Source organism: Urocitellus parryii, chromosome 3 (genome assembly GCF_045843805.1).
Source record: "Urocitellus parryii isolate mUroPar1 chromosome 3, mUroPar1.hap1, whole genome shotgun sequence".
NCBI lineage: Eukaryota > Metazoa > Chordata > Mammalia > Rodentia > Sciuridae > Urocitellus > Urocitellus parryii.
In genome coordinates this window covers 24568631-24592489 of record NC_135533.1, presented here as the reverse complement: position 1 = coordinate 24592489, position 23859 = coordinate 24568631, and the positions used below count along the sequence as shown (strand labels likewise).

Sequence of the window (23859 nt, the reverse complement as noted above, 5' to 3'; positions counted from 1 at the left end):
TTCTTGGCCTGGGACTCTTGAGAAAGGAGCAGGTCAAATCTAGAATGTTGATAGATTCTTATTTCCTAGGAGGGAGAGTCAACTTGGAATATGATATTCTTATATAGAGAATTAAAAATTTTGAAGTAGGTATTGGAAGAAAAAAATCTTAATTAAGTTCAGAGAGGAAAAACCCAACAATGCTTTCTACAAATGATAACGATAACTGTAGAATAGCTTCTCTGCCTATAATTCCAAACCCAGTTCTTATTTCCCATAGCTAAGAGCTCAGGAAGGAAATGGGCACACAGAACCAAACTAAACTGATAAGAAGATAAATAAACTAGGGTAGGATTCCTCAAGGGTCTGATAATTGATCAAGAGCTAACCAGAAACATTTCACATCAGTAGGAAAAATTATGGTACAATCTGGACCACTAACTGGCGATTAATACTGATGATAGCTTAAGTTTTAAACTAACTAAAAACTTATCTTTCTTTGAAAAAAAAATAAGGGAGAAACACATCACCGAGAAGACATGACCCCTAGGCTATTTACACATGTTAAAGGAACAAAAAAAGATGACTTTGTCTCCAGGGTAAAGGGGAAGTGCCTACTTGAGCATTTCCCCAATGGTGTGGTTTTGATTTGTCCTATTATGTCATGAATACAATAGATACCGGCATTTTCCTTTTTATTTTTTTTCACTCTGTGTTTTCTTAAGTGAAAGTAAGTCATCACCTCACTTGTCAAACAGTATAGCATAGTGTTAGAGCATAGATCAAATTGCCTAGGCTGAATTCAACTCTGCAACTTGCTAGTTGTGTGGCTTTGGAAAAGTTACTTCACTTCTCTCTGCTCAGTTTCCTCTTCTCTAAAGGGTGGACTTATCAAATAGTCCCACCTCATGAAATTGTTGTGAAAAATTAAATGAATTGATGCACATAAAACACTCAAAACAATGCCTGACGTCCAATAAGCATTCAAGAAATGTTAGCTGTTATTAAAACAGGCAAACCAGGAAAGGCACTGAGATATTTTTTATCAAATTAACAGATAATAATTTCCTTTCGATTAATACTGGTTAAAAAATACCAGAAGACAGTATGGCTAGGAAAGAAGACATAGAATGTAGAACTTGAGCAATTGCCAGCTATCGCTGTCTTATCTTTGAGTAATTCAGATATCTTCTATCTTTAATTTTTTGGATGTAATTCAACCTTTCTCTTACATACGTCATAAGGAAGCATGTTAAAGGAAAAGCAAAGATATAAAAATAAAATTTACAGAATCAAATACTTATAAAGTACTTTGAGCCACCAAGAAACAAACAAAAAAAGTGCCCCTTACATTTTGTTTCAATTTTAACCATTTCTTTTGGCCTCTTCTGCCATGTGTATAATTGTGTCCCCTGGCCTCCTGTCCTTCATCAGCCCCTCTAGGCTATCTTAGGAAGCTGCTTACCAAAGGTCAAGACCCCTAGGATGGCAAGAACCCTGGAGGGCTTATCTCCCACTCTGGGCACCTGATGTCCTGAACATAAACCCCAGGGCTGTGTACCTGAGTGAAGTGAAAAGTACACTTGAGTGTGAAGAGGTGAAGAAGAATGAGAGAGAGAGAGAGAGAGAGAGAGAGAGAGAAAGTTTATTAGAGCAACTTAACTGTAGCATCTTTTATATATGGTTTATATATTTATATTCTTAATAGATTTTTAAAATCTTTCAGTGCCTTTTAATCATTTAACTTCTAAAAAATGTTTTTTAAATTTTTTTTGTTTTCATTTAGTGAATTTTTCATTGTCACTGATAAATCCAGGCAGAATTCTAGAAGAAGAAATGACGAGGTAATTTATGTATACATACATATGGTATACTACTTTTAATGTTTCACTTGGAAATAATTCAAAACTATAGAGTTGTAAGAATACACAAAGAATATCTGTACTCTTAACCAAATCCACTTGTTACTATCATTTATGCCTCAGTCCCCAGTATCAACTAAGTTACATCCATCATGGCCCTTTACTTCACCATGGTACCCAAGAATAAGGATATTCTCTTATATAACTACAGTAAAGTTATAAGCATCAGTAAATTTAATATTCATATAATACTTTCTCTAATCTACTATTTGTATTTCAATTTGGCCATTTGATCCAACAGTGTCATTTATAGCATTTTCCCACTCTTTCAGTCTTCTCAATAAAAATCTCCAAAGCCTGTAACATAATATTTCTATGACTGCATATCAACTGATTTTGCTGATTAAAATGTGATCTATATGCTAAAGCAGGCCTGAAAAGCTTCTGTCTGGAAACAACTTGTATAATTAGATTAAAAATTGAGAGTGTTGAAACATATCTATTGTTTTTTAAATATTCTAACTTTCTACTTACTTGGTTAAACATCTACTCCAAATTAATTTGAATTCATGATGTTCTGCCCTATTATTTTAAAGAATATTTTTGTATTCTGTCAAAGAAGAAGAGATGCTTTTTGGTTATTTGTGTAAATGATATGGAAAACCATACTAAGTATCATTTCGCTTGCTCTGTTTATTTCTATATTTGCAATATGTAAATATGCTAGAACTTTTTCAGTATAATATAATATGCAAGCCTAGGATACAATTATGAAAGAGGAGTTAAATGGTATTTACAAATTATCATTAATTTAAAATGAATCATTAGCACCATTTGTTTTTGCAGTTAACCACAACGATTCATTTGTTTTAACTGGATAATAGTTTAAGTAAACAGACTTGCCATCATGAAGTTCCTCATCTTGTAATTTAAGAAAAAGAGGAAATTTAAGGATTTATTATAATGTCTTATGCGGTCTTCATGGTTAGTTAGTATACTGCTTAATTTTCAATTCTGAAATTTCTCTGGAAAGAAATGAATAAAGGACAGTATTCAAAAGAATCTTTCTAATTATTTTCCAGATATGCATATTACTATTCAGGATTAGGTGCTGGAGTTCTTGTTGCTGCCTATATCCAAGTTTCATTCTGGACTTTGGCAGCTGGCCGACAGATTAAAAAAATTAGGCAAAAGTTTTTTCATGCTATCCTACGACAGGAGATAGGCTGGTTTGACGTCAATGACACCGCTGAACTCAACACACGATTAACAGAGTAAGTGTTATACTTTCATCAAAAATTAACCACTAACTGTGAAAATTTGCTGGGGAAGGCTTATGTGGAAACAAATCACTAGATTAAGTAATTGATATAAATTGGAGATATATCATCTGATCGTCAATCCTGGAACCATCTACAGTCTGCCCCACCACATATTTCTCATATCCATTAATCTTCTTCACAATTGTATAAAAGGTTGACTTGAGAAATGAGTGCACATTTGAGCTGTTTGTTTCTCATGGAGTTTAGGGCCTGACAGGGGCTAGACCTTCAGGAATGAGGGTCATGTAGATAAATGAATGATTGCATTAATTCGCTAAGAAATTTGTTTTAGTAAGTATTGACTCTTCACTTTTTCAACATATATTTGAGTGGCTACTATACACTAAGCAGTGTTCTGGGGGCTTGGGGTATATTAGTGAATAAAGAAAACATCTCTGTCCTTTTGGTGCTTACATTCCAGCAGGGGGAGATAGAAGATAAACTTTTCCTGATGGAAATTCTGGCAAGAGCATCAGGAACAGTTGAGGTCAAAAAAAGGAGGGAAGATCAAGGCATCTAGAGTCATAGGCCTTAATAAGGGCTTTAGCTTTCAGTCTGGGAGAAATGGTAACCACTGGAAGTTTTCAGGCTGAGGAGTAACATGATAATTTTCAGAGGATGACACTGACTGGTATGAGAATAGAGTCACTGTCAGAAGCAAGGAACTCTTCTCTGTTATTCCCTATACTGTTGAATACCCCTTATCTCAAATGCTTGGGACAAGAAACATTTCATATTTTGGAGTATTTCAAATTTTGAAATATTTACCTAGACTTCACCTGCTGAGCATCCTTAATCCAAAAATATGAAATCTGAAATGTTCCAAATTTCTAAAACATTTTGGGCACCATCATCATGCTCAAAAATTTCAGATTTTGTAGCATTTAAATTTCAGGGTTTTTGGTTAAGGATGCTCAACTTGTAATAGGAAATAATATTTCCCTGTGACTACTGCTTGTTATTGCTGCAATCCCCTTCCTAAGTCCTCTTCTTAAACAAATTGATTCATGTGTTCAAAATGTTAATGCGCTTCTAATAGGATTACCAATTTAATACTATGGAGTTTAATAATACTAACTTCTTAGAAGCATGAACTAATCCTGAATTTCTTCCTTTGTGCAGTATTTAGGTGAGGAAAGTATCATTCAAGAGGCTAAGACTCTGAAAGAGGCTTACAGTAGTATGAACATGTTTTACTTATCTATGTGTTTGTTAAATGTCTTTTTCACTTTTCTAACTCAAGACCTCCTGCCTGTAACCACTTAGGTGTGATCTTTTTTAGTGACATCTCCAAAATCAGTGAAGGAATTGGTGACAAGGTTGGAATGTTCTTTCAAGCAATAGCCACGTTTTTTGCAGGATTCATAGTGGGGTTCATCAGAGGATGGAAGCTCACCCTTGTGATAATGGCCATCAGCCCTCTCCTGGGACTCTCTGCAGCTGTTTGGGCAAAGGTCTGTGAAGCCTGGGCATTTTCATGTGTGTTAACCCACACATACAGTTGTTTTTATTACCCAGGTGCTGGGACTTACACAAATCGGTGTTAAATGTCAGTAGAAACCACATCTAGAAGCATGTTGGAATATAGAGTTTTGATAAGGAAATTAACTTTTAATATCATTCAAAAGTCACAGTTCTAACCTCAATTACAGGCTTTTAGCACTGCTGTATTATTTCTTTAGCTAAATCTTCTGGCACAGTAGTCTAAATGACATGTATGGTTATATCCCTATTTAAGGAAACACTTTTAAATATAACATTCCTCCAAATTATTGCATGACTTCAAATAAAGTTGGTGATTTTTGTTCCATTTATTTTTAATTGTTACTCATGACAGTTGTGTTGCATTGTGCCAGTTTTGCCTTATGATAATACATATATTATATATATATATATATAATCTGCTTTACTTCAGCTAACACTTCAGAGTTGAGAAGTTTATTGGCAATTTTTGTTCATTCTGGGGCTGATGATTTACTTAGTGAACTACTTGTTCTCTCTATTTGGATTCTCCCTTTATTTTTCTCCTGAAATATCTTGTTTGGCCATCTTATTATTCAGTAGATTGCCCAGGAGTAAGTCTGAAATTATTCTCTTTGTAGATAAAAATCATGACACGTTTAAGAGAAAGCATAAGGTTTTAATTTATTTTACCTTACAATTAACAGTGAAAAACTAGAGTAGGTGTGGAATTTGACACTATTGCCAAAAACGCTATTTAGAGAATGATGTGTGGTTCCTTTTCCTGACTTCTCTTGGGAAGTCTGCCAGCTGAATCAGATCCAGCCTTTGTAGGAGGTAGAAGCAGCCAGTGGATTGTTTGACTTTGATGTTTGGTAAAGCAGAGGGTTTTGGAAGAAAAAGTAGGTAAAGAGTGACCCAGACTATCTTTTAACTTTTCTCCCACTACAAAAATCATGACTGTTTCTCTTCTGTCCAGATACTCTCTGCGTTCAGTGACAAAGAACTAGCTGCCTATGCAAAAGCGGGTGCCGTGGCAGAAGAGGCTCTGGGGGCCATCAGGACCGTGATAGCTTTCGGGGGCCAGAACAAAGAGCTGGAAAGGTCAGGAAGGTTCTTTGTCCACCAGTTCAAAGAACCCACTTTTTACATTTTGTTGCTCATTCTTTTGTGGTATGTGTTTGCTACTTTGTCTTTCCTGATATTAACCCTCCCTCCCCAGAATATAATCACCCTGTACTGTCGGCTGCACTTCGATGTCAGGCACACTCTTTTATGTTCCAGACTCCTTAGGAAGTCTGATGATGCCTATGGACTCCCTTCTAGGAATACTGTTTTTAAATGCATAAAACAGAATGTTTAGAATTACAAAGGACACCAATAATATTGTGGTGCAGTTATCAAAATTCTTTTTTTCTCTCCCTTCATGATTCTAAACTGGAATGTAGGAGAGGAAAAACCTGAGAAGATATGGACCTCCTACTTATAGTGCAGGATTTTCTGTAGGGCTGTATGAATCCTCCAAAAAGACAAGGTAAAACTTTCCAGCCTGACCTCTGGCTTTCAGTCTTAATGGTCCAGAATAAGCCCAGCAAACCCAAACTCTTCTCTATAGCTCTGTGTAAATGCTTTTAAAAAAAAAATCAATGCCACATGCCTGTAATCCCAGCAGCTTGGGTGGCTGAGGCAAGAGGATCACGAGTTCAAAACCAGTCTCAACAATGGGGAGGCACTAAGCAACTCAGTGAGACTCTGTCTCTAAATAAAATACAAAATAGGGATGGGGATGTGGCTCAGTGGTCGAGTGCCCCTGAGTTCAATCCTTCGTACCGAAAAACAACAACAAAAACCCCCCATTTGATTGGTATGTAAAACATTTGATTGATATATAAAGAGCTGTATATATTTCATGTGTACATCTTGATGAGTTTGGGGATGAGTATGCATCCATGGAAAAGAATTGTGCTTTATTTAAATATAACTCATGATTTAATATTTCCTTTAAAGAACAAAGTCCCCTAATATAGACAAAGTATGAATCCATGTGAAGAATCTTCTTTTTCTGTGTTGTAGGACTTCTGATACTCACGGCCCTTTGAAATAAAAACTCTCTGGAAGCTTTCTAATGTTGAAAAGCAAAGCTGCCCCCAACCTTTCTGTTTCATCTTCTCCCTTTCTATTCCTTAATCCCTCTTAAAAACCAACACGTTCCTGGTTCTCTAACCTCTTCCTTTTTTCTCTCTCACTGCTGCTTCCTGTACACAATAGTCCACACAGGCCACACTAACCCTCAGTTGGACCTCAGGATGTCAGTGTAATCAGTGCCGCTCCATTAGCCGCGGTAAGCAAGCCACCTAAGTGAAGGTAACTACAGTATGTCTGCCACTGTCACCTGAGCCCTGTGTCACACTGGGACAGATGTCAATCTTGCTGCACATGCTTTGAGGCTCAGCCATGCAGAAGTATTCACAGTGCTGGGTGTGGCATGTTAGCTGTCACCCCACAGAGGCAGCTCTGCTAAATTGATGTGGCATCCAGTATGGAGAAAAGTACTCTGAAGAGTTGGGCACTTTTACTATTTAAAAAGACAATATTTTTGGTGGCAGCATACTTTTTGTAAAAGCTAATTCCATGTCTCATATGGTTGAACCAAGAAAAAAAAGGTGGTGTTGCTGGTTTGTTGTTGTTGTTAAAAAGAGAAATACCCTAAATTCATATGATATTTCCCCCTGAAGCTTCATTGTATATCCATTGGATACCTTTTCAGATTTCAGGGAGCCCAAGTTAAATTTTACACACTCTCTGGATCTACTGTGGAAAAGCAGGCTTAATTTAACTTGATGTAAGAAAAAAAACTATAATTTAGCAGAATCAATCTAAACATTTGTATCTTTATATCAAATTATAGAACCAGTAATATGAATTTTAATTATTATTCAAAATTAAGAGAGTAATAGAATGAGCAAAATTTAGGAAGAAATGAAATTCTAATGATTATAGTAATATGAATAAGAATTAGCAGCTTTTGCCAATTATATGCCAAGTACTATACTATTTTTATGATTATGTATTTACCTCAGTTATCTTACTAAGTAGGCATTAACTCTTATTTTTCAGATGATGAAACTAAACTAAAAAAAATCTGTATCCCATATTGTGACCACTTTATAACCTTGAACCTAGCTGGACAGTTGAAAATCACCTTGATTTTTAAAAAAATCAAATCGAGAAGCCCAATTTTATGTCAAAAAATGTAAAATTTCTACCCCTTACCCACTAGAGCAATAAAGAGAATGTTTTCTTTTTTCTAGAGAAAAAAAAATTGACCTGAGTGAAAAATCTAATCACTTTAGAGTCTAGAATGCAATTTACATTTTGTCTCCATTCTTAGTTGGTTGTTCTCTTTTCATCCACCTTGACCCTGACTTGAAATGTTGGCCGTGAATGTGAAAAGTTCCTCATATCCCAGGAGTGACACTTCACTCTGGAACACCCCCAGGAACACTGGTTGACCTGATGGGGACTAAGGCAAATGGGTCCAGGCTAGGAAGGAGCAGACTTGGCTCTGTTCTAGTGTGAGCTGATCCTTCATGGGGTCACGTCTCAGCAAACCTGGTCTCACCAAGGGTTTGTTACTTCGGTAGCTTTGTTTCTTAAACCTCTGACTGTACAGGAGGTGAGTATGGCTCAGATTATGAATTGTTAATTCTTACTATAACCCTCATTTTCTGGTAGGTATCAGAAATATTTAGAAAATGCCAAAAAAATTGGAATTAAAAAAGCTATCTCAGCAAACATTTCCATGGGCATTGCCTTCCTGTTAATATATGCATCCTATGCACTGGCCTTCTGGTATGGATCCACTCTAGTTATATCAAAAGAATATACTATTGGAAATGCAATGACAGTAAGTAATTTTCCTAATATTCATGATGAATCTGAAAATATTATTTCTCTATATACCTTCTCTTTTCCTTCACATTCCTCATTGGGGAAGGATGAGCTGTGATTACAGGGTTTTCTCTTTTGGTTAATCTTTGCTGTGCTGTGAGCAGTGCTGGCTTTCTGGAACATACAAGTTATAATTCTGAGTTGGACAAAACAACAACATATGGTTAGATCATTTGAGAAACATTCAACACGTAAAGGTAATAAAAATGTAATGAATTTATGAATAAACAAACATCTATTAGAGTCAACCTCATTCTGTTATTGAGTTTCATGTATAAGAAAGTATTATTGTTATAAATAGAGCATTATACAAGAGAACATTAAAGTAATGAAACATCTACTATCTGAAATAGAAGATGTATTGGTTCATTTTTCTATATGAAAATACCTTCGTTTCATAATTATAAAAATAATATGTATTAATTATACTAAGGATTATAATACAGAATTCAAAAAATTAAAATTATTTATAATCTAATTACCTATATATATTTGATAATTTTTGGTGTGTATCTTCCAGATCATTTTCTACATATATGCACTTTTTTCTTTCCAAATTATAATCATATTATGTATACCTTTTTGTAATTTTTTTAATAAACTAGCAATACTCTGTGACTATATTTCTGTAACAGTGACAATCAGAACAACATGTAGCCATTTAGCCATAAAGAACACAATTATGCCACTTGTAGGAAAATGGATGGGACTTGAGAACATTGTGTTAATCAAAATAAACCAAACTCAGAAAATCAAGGGCCATATGTTTTCTCTCATAAGTGGAAGCTATAGAAGAAAATGGAAAAAGAAAGGTGTGTGTGGTGGCGGTGGGGTGTCTCATGAAAATAGAAGGGAGCCCAGTAGAATAGAGGAGAGGGACCAGGGCCAGGGAGTGGGGAAAGAGGAAATACTGGGGAACAATACTTAACAAATTATATTGTTATGTTGTGTGCATGCATGAATCTGAGTCTAGTTTTTCTCACTTGCATCTCCTCTCTGGTGTTAGTTGAGAGGTTTACCACCTTTCTTCATTTCCGTGTTTACTACTGAAGCTCTATGAAGAAGGGAGCTTGAATCCTGACTTTGCCATTCATTTTTTGTGATGAGCTTGTCTTCTGGGTTTCCTTGTTTGGAGTATGGGGACGATGACATCTCCCCTAGCCCCACAGGGCTGAGTCACACTAGCATGAGGGAGCTCTGCACGCATGGGCTCTGTTGCATTAACTTCATAGCACCTGTTTTGGTGGGAATTTTTTTTCTTTCATGTCTGTTTTGTGGATTGTGGACAGATATCTGACTGATTGGGATTCTAGGTACCTGAATGTTACTGCCTTTTGAAAAAAGCCAAACTATACACGGAAATTTCGCCATGCCCAGAGAGAAAGGAATAATCTATCTTCATTTATGTTCTTCTCAGTTAAATTATGCTATTAATCTAGATTCCTGAAACTAGATTCTGGGCTTTTCTCTATCAGTTTATCTTCCTGATGAAAAAGTATGAAGGGAAATATTTTTTGTGTTACAGTGCAGAATAACTAAGGGGATTGCTAACTGGTGAACATAGGAATGATTTGGTGTTTGATAAATGAGTGAACTGTTACTTTTTACATTAATAATCTTCCCCATCCATCAATCAATCCATCTATCCATCTGTAGTGGTGGTTTTTAAAGAAAATTCCATAGGCCCAAATCTACCAGGTTTCATATTGAACAGCCTGTCTAATTTCATGAATAATTAGAGAAAATCACATAGGACTGGATAATACCATGATGGAAAAGTGTTTCTCTCTGGTAGCTTTAGCTTCAGAATCAACAAAATGGGCTTGAAAAATCTTTCTGACTTAAATGTTCAGGAGAAGAGCAGGAAATTAGCCAAAAAGTTGTGTGTGTGTGTGTGTGTGTGTGTGTGTGTGTGTGTTTTGAGGGCTAGAGAAACTCATTGGGTAATGAATGCTATATTAATCATGTGAATTTTCCTCTTTACTAACATTTATTTTAATTTTTAAACTTTTTATTGAGATGTTAGAAGTGCTTATTACCCTGATTTGGTGATTACTCATTATCTACATGTATCAAGTTATTATAATATACCCAATAAAGATATACAATTATGTCTCAATAAAAAATTAGAATTCTAAACAATTTAAAATGACAAACCTAAACCAACCCTTCATGTAGTATGTTTCTAGCAAGTCATAATGCAGATAATAATGAATGCCAGAGGGTGATATGACTTTTCCTTATGTTCTTTTGCTCAGGTCTTTTTTTCAATCCTAATTGGAGCTTTCAGTGTTGGTCAGGCTGCACCATGTATTGATGCTTTCGCCAATGCAAGAGGAGCAGCCTATGTGATCTTTGATATTATCGATAGTGTAAGTAGTTTATAGTTTAATGCTGAAAATGTCTCTAAGGCTTAGATAATTAAATCGGACTTTAGATTACATTTTTTTTATTCAACTCTACTAAGTTATACTGACTCCAGCAGAATTTTAAAACATGAAATTAATGGCCTCCTCATAGTAATGATTGAAACAAAATGACCCTTAATGTGTACATAAGTTTATCTTTAGATAATATATCGGCACTAATTTTATTTCAGAGACATACATTTGTACTAGTGTGTTGTTATTATTACAGTGCAAACTAAAGATGTTTGTTTTCTTAGTTTTTCTCTCTCATGCTATAGCCAGATTGAGAATATTTTGATTTCTATATAGGATGGAGCAGCTAGTAGATAAGTTATTGATAGGACTAAAATTGACAGTTTGTTTTGCTTTGATATGTCCCCCCCAAAATTATCACTGCATTTTTATAAGATTTTGAATCAACTGTATTGAGTTGAGTGTACCACTGTGATAAAACCATTTTTGACATACTCAAGTGTGAGACTACATTTGCACAAATAAAATGCAAGTAGATCACTGAAATTTGATAATTTAATCCAAGCAAAACCTTTTATTTCATTGATCTAAATCTTGAAAAAAGTGCTCAGTTTCTGAATACATTGGAAATTTACATGGTTCCTAAACCATGTTGTAATCATTAATTATTCAGTGAGTCTTCTCAAACTAATCCATTACAGTTACTACTTAGGAAAAAACTGATTTTCCCTAAATGCTGAAATACCTGGCCTTATCAATTATAGTATGTTTTGTTTTTGCAGTTGTATAAGTATGCATATACCTGAATGTTTAGAACATTTATGAAAATATACCAAAACAGAAAGTAAATAGTGCATGAAATGACATTAATATTTATTATGTGCTTTTCAGAAAAAGCCTGTTTTCTGAAAAAGAATGTTTCCTGAAACTGCACGTATAGGTGCACATGCACGTATACACACACACACACACGCATACACACACACACACACATACACTCTCTCTCTCTCTCTCTCTCTCTCACTGTGGGTTATGTCTCATATTATGGATATTGTGCCATTTCAGATTCTATTTTGGAACTTGCTGAATCATATTCCTAAAAATTGTATTTATTTGTTTATTCTATGATGAAATAGTCATTGAATTTTGTTTTATTTAGAATCCTAAAATTGACAGTTTTTCAGAGAGAGGACACAAACCAGACAGCATCAAAGGGAATTTGGAGTTCAATGATGTTCACTTTTCTTATCCATCGCGAGCTAATGTCAAGGTACTGCACTTGTAGGAATTCCTAACTCAGGTTGATTATTTCATCCTCTTAAGATAAAGTCTCTGTTATTTTGATATTAATGTGCTTTTTGATTTAAGATTTTAACACCTTTGATACTTTTTTTTCCAAATTCTTTTTGAGGGCTTTGTCGTGAAATATGTTCTTTCTCCTTTTGCCTCAGATCTTGAAGGGCCTCAACCTGAAGGTGCAGAGTGGGCAGACAGTAGCCCTGGTTGGGAACAGTGGCTGTGGGAAAAGCACAACAGTCCAGCTGATACAGAGGCTCTATGACCCTGATGAGGGTACGGTAAGTGGGAAGAACCAGGTTCTCAGAAGCTGGGTACAGACTGGCCCTTTGAAGTTGGTTTTCTAGTATCAAATTTTCATGTCAATCCAGTTTTAGCAGAGGGGCTACAGAATTGCGACACATTTGGATAATCATACACTTTTGGTCTTGTTTAACAAATGTATTCAATAAAAGCCATAAAAATTACAGAAGCCAACAAGGCTCTTTTTTGTTCCAACTGATCTTTTCCTAGCCCCCTAAATTACTGGAGGACAGTCATTCAGACCGTCAACAGTATTACTTCCAGTGAGTTATTGGGTTTGGTCAAACATGTTCCATGTAGCAATTGTTGACAGTCTGGTAACCAGGTGTCTTAGAACAGCAATTAAATTCAGCAAAAACAGCTGAATTTTCTTAAGCTTTGGAATATCTAACGGGGAAAGTGAGATAGTGTCTGAAGAAATTTAAGTCTCTTAAGAAACTTATTGGGCATGAGAGATATATATATTTTGTCCTTTACATTTTTCTTATGAATTTAAACTTTCAGAAAATTGAAAGCCAGAAACCCACATATACCCTTCACCTAGATTTACCAATTGATTATATTTTGACCCACTTTCTTTATTCTCCTCTCTTTTTCTGTGTATGTATCTGTGTATTATATTCACACGTATACTTTAGAATATATTTCTTAAGAAGGATATTCTCTTATACAAACACAAAACAATGATCAAAAGCACTAAATTACCATTAATGTAATATTAACCCACAGTGTACATTCAAACTTTTCTTAGTTGTCCAAATTTAAGGGTATTGGGTTTACCTGATATTAAAATGTATTATAATTTAATAATTATAAAACAAAAGATTATAAAATAAAAACAACTAAAGCAAAAAGAATATTAAAAGGTATAAGGATGGAAAAGAAATCTTAGCAAAATACAAATTTTCTAGGATAACAGAAATTATTTATTTAATTAATTTGATAAAATTAGTAAATATTTTTGAAAAAATCTGATATTAGCAAGAAGGAACAGAGGCCCATTCTCATTTACTAAAGTAAACCCTAGTTTGTTTAAGTGTAAATATTGTTTTTTTTAAAGAATCTAGTAAAATACTAATCATTGAGGATAAGTGATCTAAAAATATTCCATTTTAAAATTATTAATGGAATAACATGTTTTTTAGAAAATATGAATCAGTAGAAAAAGAAACTCTTCAGAAATTTTAAAATTCATTGTTCACTTTATAATTTAATAATTTTCTTACTATTGAAATAATAGGAGAAATACTTAACAATAATTTGATTGATTCAGCTTTTCCTTAAACCCTGCTCCAATAAAAATCAATAAAACTAAGGTAAAAGAAAGCAATAAATTGGAACAAAATATTTGATATATATAAAAGATATCATATTTAATATCTGAGAAATTAATAGGAATCTATGAAAGCCATCCTGCTCAGCATGGGATATAAACACAAAAATCTTGAGAATAAATAGATATTTGTAAAAGTTTCAAGAAATGGTCAACTTTATTTATAAATATATAAAAATGAAAACAGAGATAAGCTATCATCTCACACCTATCAATTTAAAAAACAAATTAAGGGAGGCTGCAGTTGTAGCTCAATGGTAGAGCACTTGCCTAGCATGCGTGAGGAGGTGGGTTTCATCCTCAGCACCACATAAAAATAAATAAAGGCATTGTGTCCATATACAACTAAAAAAAATTAAAATAAGGCCCAGTGCTAGTAAATTACAGTGAGGCAGATACATTTATACGTTCCTGCTAACATTGTAAATTGTTAAAATATTTTTAAAGAGTTGTTTAGGCAGCCTTTATTCAATAAGCATTAGATACCCAGAAAACAGCAGTCATTGGACAGGTAAGCAATTATTATTAAAGGAGAAAAATAAAGCATACTCTTCAAGTTGGTGATTCTTTGCTTTTATAGTTACTTTTAAAGGAAGCCAAATATCTGAAAGGTGAGAAATGCTGATGTAAATTATGGTATGTCAAATATATTAAAACACCATAATGCTGTCAAAATGGTAGATAACCTAGGTAGATAAGTGGACGTTTTTTTAAAATTTAATATTGGTAAGTAAAAATAATAGCCTGCCAAAAACATATAACCAGTAGCTTAGTGTTAGAGCACTTTGTAAGCAAAAGGCCCTGGGTTCAATCTCCTGCACCAAAATGCCTTATGGAGAATAATCAATAAAAAAGCTATATATGGGAAAAAATATCAAAAGAGAGAATAAACATTTGATTTTAATTCTTGTATAATACTATTTATTTCCAACTATCATTTCTAATTGCTGAAATAAGTTCAATATTAGCTAAGATTTCTTCATAATAAATTAGAATCTTAATGCTTTAGATATCGGGTGGTTTAAAATACTTAATAGGAAATATTTCTTCCTTTCAGATTAGCATTGATGGGCATGATATTAGGAACTTTAATGTAACATATCTGAGGGAAATAATTGGAGTGGTGAGTCAGGAGCCAGTGCTGTTTTCCACCACAATTGCTGAAAATATCCGTTATGGCCGTGGAAATGTAACCATGGATGAGATAAAGAAAGCTGTCAAAGAAGCCAACGCCTATGAGTTTATCATGAAATTACCACAGGTAATGATATAATGTAGTTGTTCTCAAAATTAGAATTTCAAGATGTGGAACTGAGTCCTTACTTTAAAGGATAAGCTTATGCATGAGATGCAAGATTGCCCAACTTTGCTGGGTAAATCCCTTAAGTTATTTAGTAATGGATTTCAAGAGTATGTTCTGGTACAAAAATAAGATTAAAATTGTATACACAATATGTAGTAGTTTTTTATAACTCAGTGTTCATTATAATTTATGATACTTGATGATAGTCAAAATGTATTTTGTCATCATGTATTTCTACAGACTCCCTCTGCTTTGGTATTTAAAATGCTTCAAGAGCTCTTCTGTGTTTTCTGTTGCAGAAATTTGACACCCTAGTTGGAGAGAGGGGTGCCCAGCTGAGTGGGGGCCAGAAACAGAGAATCGCCATTGCACGTGCTTTGGTTCGAAACCCTAAGATCCTCCTGCTGGATGAGGCCACTTCAGCCTTGGACACAGAAAGTGAAGCTGAGGTACAAGCAGCTCTGGATAAGGTCAGTAGATCCTGAACACCTGAGGGACAAGCAAATTGAAACTGTATTGCAAACTCTCGCCAATGCTTTGAGAATATGTAATGGGAAACATGCACAGAAGGACAAATCAAGCTGTCGCATGAGGATTTACTGATTTTTCTTTTCTGTGGAACTAAATTTTCTGCAGAGAAAGGTGAATGGCCCTGACTTTCTTTTACCATGGTGCATGAATCTTGATCCAGGTCTATGCTATGAACCATTTAGCTTTGTTTTATTCTTGCACATGGACTACACTTGGATTAAAAGTAGTTGTGTTAAAATATACAAAAAAATTAATAGAAAAATAGAACTACCCAATCATTTTTCTATGACATGAGTTCTAATAATAACAAATGTTCCTTTCTTTGTTTTTCTGAAATTTATTTAAAATTTTAAGCCAGAGGTGGTAGTGTATATCTGCAGTCTCAAGTCCTCTGAAGTCTGAGGAATTGAACCCAGGGGCACTCTATCACTAAGCCACACCCCTAGTCCTTTATATTTTTTGAGACAGAGTCTTGCTAAGTTGTCTAGCCTGGCCTTGAAATTTCGATCCTTCTGCCTCAGCCAACTGAGTAGCTGAGATTCCAGACATATGCCACAGTACACAGATGTACTGATCTTTTGACATGGTGTTAACCTAATATTATAATGGTAATATAGCCATTATAAAAATAATGAATAATGATTGTTAGCAATTTATTCATCACTATTAACATCATTAATATAATTAGATTGATTAATTTATTTCTTATGTGTGTTATTATGTGGACCAAGTCATGAAATTTTCATATTTGTGAAAATTTGTGAATACTGTTTGGAGCTTGTATGCTCAAAATCAAATAATCTTAAGTGTTTTGTACAAGAGAGATGTTAGTGTCTGTTTGTCTCTTATGGTTTTACTCATTTGTATTTACTTAAACACAATTGATTCATCTGAATTTATTTTAGTGTAAGGGCTAAAATAGAAATGCCATCTTATTTATTTTAAGTGGCTACACAATTATCTTAATAATATTTATTGTATAATTCACCTCTTCCCTCCAGAGAGACGATACTATATCATATACCAAATTCTTTTTGTATGTGAATGTGGTATGGGGCATTGAACCCTGAGCTACATCTCTAGCCCTTTTTATTTTTTATTTTGACATGGGGTCTCACTAAATTGCTGAGCCTGGTCTAGAATTTGTGATCCTCCTGTCTCAGCCTCACAAGTTGCTAGGATTATAGGCATGTGTGCCAGAGTACTTAGGTCATACATTAAGTTCTCAAGTGTTTTGTTATCTATTTCTGAACTATTTTGCTCTGTTAATTAATTGTTCATTATGGGCCGGGGATGTGGCTCAAGTGGTAGCACGCTCGCCTGGCATGCGTGTGGCCTGGGTTCGAATCTCAGCACCACATACAAACAAAGATGTTGTGTCCGCCGAAAACTGAAAAAATAAATAAATAAATTCTCTCTCTCTTTAAAAAAAAAAATTAATTGTTCATTCATGTGCTATCTTCCCCTTGATTGTACTGTTTCAATTGCTGTTGCTTTTTTTAAAAAAAACTATTTTGTAGAGATTTTCACTCGTCATTAACTTTTTTTTCAGAATTTGCATGGCTACTTTTTAAAAATATAAATGACATACAATTTGCCCTTTTTAAATGTACAGTTCCATGCCTTTTAGTGTGTTCATAAAGTTGTGCAATCATTGCCACTGTCTTATTCCATTACATTTTCACAACCCCAAAAAGAAACTGTTCACTCCCCATTCCACCCTCACCCCAACCTTTGGCAAACCAAGAATCTACTTCTGCTTCTATGGATTTGCCTATTCTACACATTTCATATAAATGGAAATACACAATGTGTGGTCTTTTATAACTGACTTATTTCATTTAACTTGGTGTTTTCTAGGTTCATCAATGTTATAACATCCATTAAACTTTATTTATTTTTATGATCCAATAATATCCCAGTCGTGTGAATATACTGCATTTTGTGACCATTCTTCAGTGGTTAACATGATGAACATTTGGGTTGTGCCCGCCTTTTGAGTTATTGTGAATCTGTCCTCTAATTTTTTTAATTTATATTTCAACTAACTAGGTGAATTAAGCTATACTCTGATAACCATCCAAATGATCTATTGTAACACAATGGTGCTAAGGAGCTCTTGGCCTAATAGGGCTAATAAGAATCAAAAAAAGTAGCTATTGATATTACATTAATAATTTTATTATTTAAAAAAATATTTTGTGTTAGTTGTAGTTGGATACAATACCTTTATTTTTTATTTTTACATGGTACAGAGGATCGTGTGCATGGTAGGTGAGTGCTCTACCACTGAGCCACAACCTCAGCCCCAATAATTTGATTATTATCTTGGGTATAAGTCCTGATTAAATCTGGCAAACCAACTTGAGATCACTGAACTACTTCCAGCAGTGATTTGTAGCTGTTAGCATATTAAAAATCATGTGATGTGGGCTGGGGTTGTAGCTCAGTGGTAGAGTGTTTTCCTGGCACTTGTGAAGCACTGAGTTTGATTCTCAGCACCGCATATAAATAAATGAATAAACAAATAACAGTATTGTGTCCATCTACAGCTAAAAAAATATACATTAAAAAAATTATGTGGGGTGCTTGTTAAAGAATAAAGTTACTGGTCCTACTTCGGAGATTGGGATTCAGAAGGTCTTGAACTCTCCTACTGCCAAAGTACCTTTTCACCTAAACTATGGTCTTGAAGTTCATCAAAATAGCAGTTACCTTGGCAATGACTTCCCCCAAGTGTTTCTACCCATTTCTAGCACACCATGTGTCTCAGAGCAAGGGCTTGTCAGGCAAGTGTGAAAAACACTTGAGAAGGGTCGAACTTTGCTTGTTTTTCTTGAGGAGCATTGACTCTGTGGTAGGCTTCCAGAGCAATCCATAGTCATACTGAAAGGGCTGGCCACCTGTCTGGTCCAGAACTCGAGTCTGACTTTAATCTTTCATGGAAGAGTCATGCCTGTACCCTAATCACACAGAGCACTGAAGTATTTGTGTTAGTCGTAGTTGGACACAATACCTTTACTTTTTATTTTTATGTGGTGCTGAGGATAGAATCCAGCACCCCACACGTAATTATACAATTACTCGCAAATCAATCACAAACAGCACCCATCCAAGGGCTCAAATGTGTTAATTCACAATTAACAATTGTCAATTCTTAACCTGATGTGTCACAATTTTGTTCTGTTTCCCTTTAGGCCAGAGAAGGCCGGACCACCATTGTGATAGCTCACAGACTGTCGACAATCCGAAATGCAGATGTCATCGCTGGATTAGAGGATGGAGTCATTGTGGAGCAAGGAAGCCACAGAGACCTGATGAAGAAGGAAGGGGTGTACTTCAAACTTGTGAACATGCAGGTAACTGCTGCCCAAGATTTTGCACAATAAATAACCTAAAAATGTTATTCTATGACTGTGATTCATATATGTGTAAAATTATGCAAGTTTGCTTTGACGTAATCATAATTAGTATATACACATATATTTTTGGGTTTTTTTCAGTTAACATTTCAGATATGTACCATTCAAATACTATAATTTTAATTACTCAGTCATAGTAAGAAATGTGTGAAAGTAGTCTAAAGTTGGATATTTGTTTTGTTTCTAGTACTTCTCTATTATAAATATTGCCGCTGTGAGTACAAATAGGCCCCAAAAAAAGTTAAGTAAAAATTTGCCTGACAAGTAGCTTACCTCTGCTGAGCTTCAGTTTCCACAGTTAGAAAACCAAACCTGCCATGAGAAGTTGTTGTAAATTTAAAAAATAAGTATCTTGCACAAAAAGACAAGTACTACTTGTTTTCACTTAGAAGCTAAAAAAAAAAAAAGTTGATGTTAGAGAAGTAGAGAAGAGAGAAATGGTTACTAAAGGCTGGGAAGTGGTGGGGAGGGATAGAAAGAAGATGGTTAATAGGTGCAGCTACATAAAAGAGTAACTTCCAATGTTCTGTTGCATAGTGGGGTAACAATGGTCAATAAACATTGACTGTATATTTTTAAATAACTTAAAATAAAGAATTTTGAATGTTTATAACCCCAAGAAATGATAAATGTTTGAAGTGATATGCTATTACCCTTATCTGATCATAACACATTGTTTACATATATTGAAATATCATGCTGTACAGCATAAATAGGTACAATTACTTTTCAATTAAAACAAATGTTAATATATTACACATATAATACATATATTAATATATTAAACATATAATACATGTATATCAATATATTAAAAAGAAAAAATAATGAAATAATCACTTTAATATACTGAAGTGTTTATAAGGATAAATTTATGATATATTAATTATGTCTCAATAAAGCTGGTTTTTTTAAAGGACCTGATGCAAAATAGATACATGATTAATAATTAAAATTTGAAAATTCTCCAAAGTGAAGATATAAAATGAAACTCTATCATTTCATTTGATAGAAAGTTTTATAATTGGTCTTGCATTTGCTAGACAATGTTCACCAGCGGAACAGGATCAGGCATAGTTTCTTTACCAATCAGTTAGTTCTACATGACTTAGGCACCATAAAATCTCCTTACTACTTCACTAGTTAAAAATATATAAAATGTTACCTTAAATCTACTTTAGTTTTAATTTCATTAGTGGTTTCCAAGGCTCTATGATTTTCATATGATAACATGTTGGATCCTCAAGTAACACTTTGACTGTCCTCCTGCTGTGTTTCCTGTAAGAATGATCTTCCATCCCATAAAGACAGGGTGGGAGACTGCCAGACAGCTCTCATCTTTCTATATCATATTCTTTGGATTTTCTTTCCTAGGAAAAGTTGTACATTTTCAGACTGAATGGTGACCTGGTAGAACAGAAAAGGCCCTTCACCAACTAGTCAATCACTTTGGGCAAGTCACTTAGCCAAATGGGTTTTGGTATCCTCCCTTGTTAAGTGAGTAGAAGCTTGCACTAAGATGACCTCAGATACTTCTACCAGCTCTGGAATTCTGATTCTTAGGTCCTTGGGATGTTTTCCCCTTCTGAATTGGTTTTTGCCCTCCCAACTACTTGTTGGAGAAATGGTGGAAAGAATCATGGTGAACCTGAGGGTTCACCGGATGCTCAAGATAATGCTGCTTCCTTTTCTGCAGACTACTAAGACCAGCCTAGTTTTAATTCAAGTTTGTCTTTTTTTTGCTTCTAATAAAAACTATCTGTGCTTCTCCATTAGGTAGATTATTGTTTCTTTAAATATACCTTAAACTTTTTCTGATATATTCTTACTTTTTAAAGTCTAAGCATTTTTAAATATTCAAACCTATATCTCTTAGAAATTTGAAAATCACCATAATCTAAACCCTACAAATAGTTACTGACAGTTATTTAGAATTTATTTCTCATCTTGTTAGCTTAAAAGAGCTAGACACTACCTCCCAATTTCTTCTCCTATTCATAAATTGAGCATCTTTTCACATCTTCATTTATATATATATATCTTGTATTAGACCATTTCTTTCCAGTTTTCCTTTGTTATATGTTTGGCTGCAGTAAAGAAGCTTTAAAATTGTATAAAATCAAATTATCTATTTTTTTTCTCCATGCTTCAGAATTTCAGGTTTTCTTAGAAAGAATGTTCACCCATATTTCCTTTCAGCATTAATTGTTCTACTTTTTAAAAAAATATTTATTTTTTAGGTGTAGATGACACAACACAATGCCTTTATTTTTATGTGGTGCTGAGAATCGAACCCAATGCCTTGTGCACGCTAGGCGAGCGCTCTACTGCTGAGCCACAATCCCAGCCCCTAATTGTTCTACTTTTTACAATTAGATTTTTGAGCCATTTGAAATATGTTTGAATATAAGAAATGAGGGCTATTAAAGTCCTTCCCAGACAAATGCTTACATAGAATGTCCTCAAAACCAATCATTCTCTACTCAAAGACTGGACAGCATTTGACAGACTGTGGGAAGCCCAGGACTTGTCAATAGAACTCTCACACCTTAGTGGAAAGAACTGTGGTAGGTGGGCGGGGGATAGAAAGGGGAAATCCTATGAAATGATAGTGGCCAAGTTACATTGCTATATTGTATGCATGCATGAATGTGTAAAAATGAATCCCACTTTATGGAAAACAATAATAAGCCAATAAAACAAAATATACAGAAAAAAAAACAAAAAGAAGAAGAAATGAGGGCTACTAGTTTTAAACATATGCTTTGTATTACCTGGTGAAAAGTGACCATCCTGACTTTGGAGCTTAAAGACCTCTTAACTGAAACATCCAACACCAACTAAACCGAGTGCCTTAGATAGGCACAAGAAAAATATTGTGAGACAGGTGATGGTCATTTGATCATAGAAGGAGGCTAAGATCTGAATAGGATTATTTAAAGAATTGTCCATTGAGATGGACTGCCCCTCTTTTTTTTTTTTTTTGATACTAGAGATTGAACCCAGAAGTGCTTAACCACTGAGCCACATCCCCAGCCATTTTCATTTCTTATTTGAGACAGAGTCTTACTAAATTGCTTAGGGCCTCTCTTAGTTGCTGAGGTTGGTCTAAAACTTGCAATCCTCCTGCCTTGTCTCCTGAGCTGCTGTGATTACAGGCATATTCCACCGTGGCCAGCTGGATCTCTCTCTCATCTTGATAGCCTGGATAAGATTACAAAAGGAGGGAAAGATAAGGGGAGGCAATCAAGAGAGGTGGTCCAGTTTGACTTGCCATGAACTAGATTTTGGAGGCTCTGACTTGAGCAGGTAGTGGGAGGGTGTGATTGATTTTTTTAGTTGTCCTTTAGGAAAATGAATATGATAGCAGCATGAGAGTAGATGGAAGTGAGATTGCAGTGGATTCATTAATTCTTTAGCCCAGGTTGGGTTTTGGCTGGGAGACTGTAAAAAAAAACATTTCAGCAATGAGTGAGTAAGGAAGTTCACCAAGCAGAACATACTCCTTTTTAGTTCAAGGCAATATATAATCGCATGCATAATATTCTGTCAAGAGTCAAAAACACAGCTGGGAAGCGAGGATAAGAGGTGATGAGAGACACGCTACTTCAGGTGCAGTAAGGGGCTAGCCAAGCATTGGATTTGAAGCAGAACTAAAGGGGAGGAGCAAGAACAAGGTACTTGTATGATGACTAAAGTCCTGGACAAACTATTAAGATGTGTACTTGGACATGAAAGAAACAAATAGGGAACAAGACCCAAAGTCCAACTCCAGCCAGGTTGGCTGTTCCTTCACCAGGCTGTGAACTAGAAGTCCTTAAGAATTGATCTGAAAGCAGTCAATGAGGCTGAGCCTGCCCATCAGTTCACCTGGGGTGAGGTGTGAGTCAGAGCAGGACTGCAAAGGGGGAAGGAAGATGACTGCACTCAGCCAGGTGAGGACAGCAGTTTTAATTGTCTCCCGTGAATAGTGACCAGGCCCTTTAATTTAATTTTCCTTTTTTGGAGCTTTTATAATGAGTCCTGGTAATGCTTCTATTTATTATTCTTCCCTTTTATGGTGATTATGACATGTTTTCTGGATTCTTTCATATTGAGGAAATTTCTGAACACCTGCTGGATTACGAAAAATGTATCTTTAAATTTTTAGAAAATATTCATATGCTCTAATGCTCATGTTATTTATATTGAGTTTAATGTTTCATTTTTAACCTTCTCTGACTGTTGCAACACTTTTAAAATTATTATTATTTTAACTTTTTATTTTTTTGCAACACTTCTTTATAGTTTCCCAGTGAACCTTGATTGAGAAGCTGGTGTGGAATCTAAAACTCTTGACATGTGTAATATTTATAATTGATTTATGGCTCTGAATTTGAAGGTTACATCCATTTTTATACACAAACACATGATTTAGTTAGTATTTTGTTTTTCTTTCAGACATTCGGAAATCATATCCAGTCAGAAGAATTCGTAGTTGAACTAAATGAAGAAAAGGCTAACACTGGTATGGCTCCAAATGGCTGGAAAACTCGCATATTTAGGAATTCTACTAACAAAAGCCTCAAGAATTCACAAATGCATCAGAATGGCCTTGATGCAGAAACCGATGAACTTGTAAGTTGTTTTTCACTTAAATTAAGTCTATTACTTTATAATTTTGCTGTTAAACTTCTTAACCTCGCAAATATTTTTCAAGCACAGATAATTCCTAC

The 23859-nt window shown here is 34.8% G+C and overlaps 1 protein-coding gene across 1 annotated transcript in view; it reads left to right on the top strand.

Moving 5' to 3' along the window:
- Positions 1-23859, top strand: part of Abcb4 (ATP binding cassette subfamily B member 4) — a 72287-nt gene that overhangs the window by 10735 nt on the left and 37693 nt on the right. Inside the window, exons 5-16 of the mRNA XM_026399352.2 lie at positions 1766-1823; positions 2924-3115; positions 4446-4617; positions 5604-5728; positions 8360-8531; positions 10834-10947; positions 12116-12226; positions 12408-12533; positions 14946-15149; positions 15491-15661; positions 18920-19081; positions 23585-23761. Coding sequence (XP_026255137.1) covers positions 1766-1823; positions 2924-3115; positions 4446-4617; positions 5604-5728; positions 8360-8531; positions 10834-10947; positions 12116-12226; positions 12408-12533; positions 14946-15149; positions 15491-15661; positions 18920-19081; positions 23585-23761 — 1784 coding nt within the window. The remainder of the gene's footprint in view (positions 1-1765; positions 1824-2923; positions 3116-4445; positions 4618-5603; positions 5729-8359; positions 8532-10833; positions 10948-12115; positions 12227-12407; positions 12534-14945; positions 15150-15490; positions 15662-18919; positions 19082-23584; positions 23762-23859) is intronic.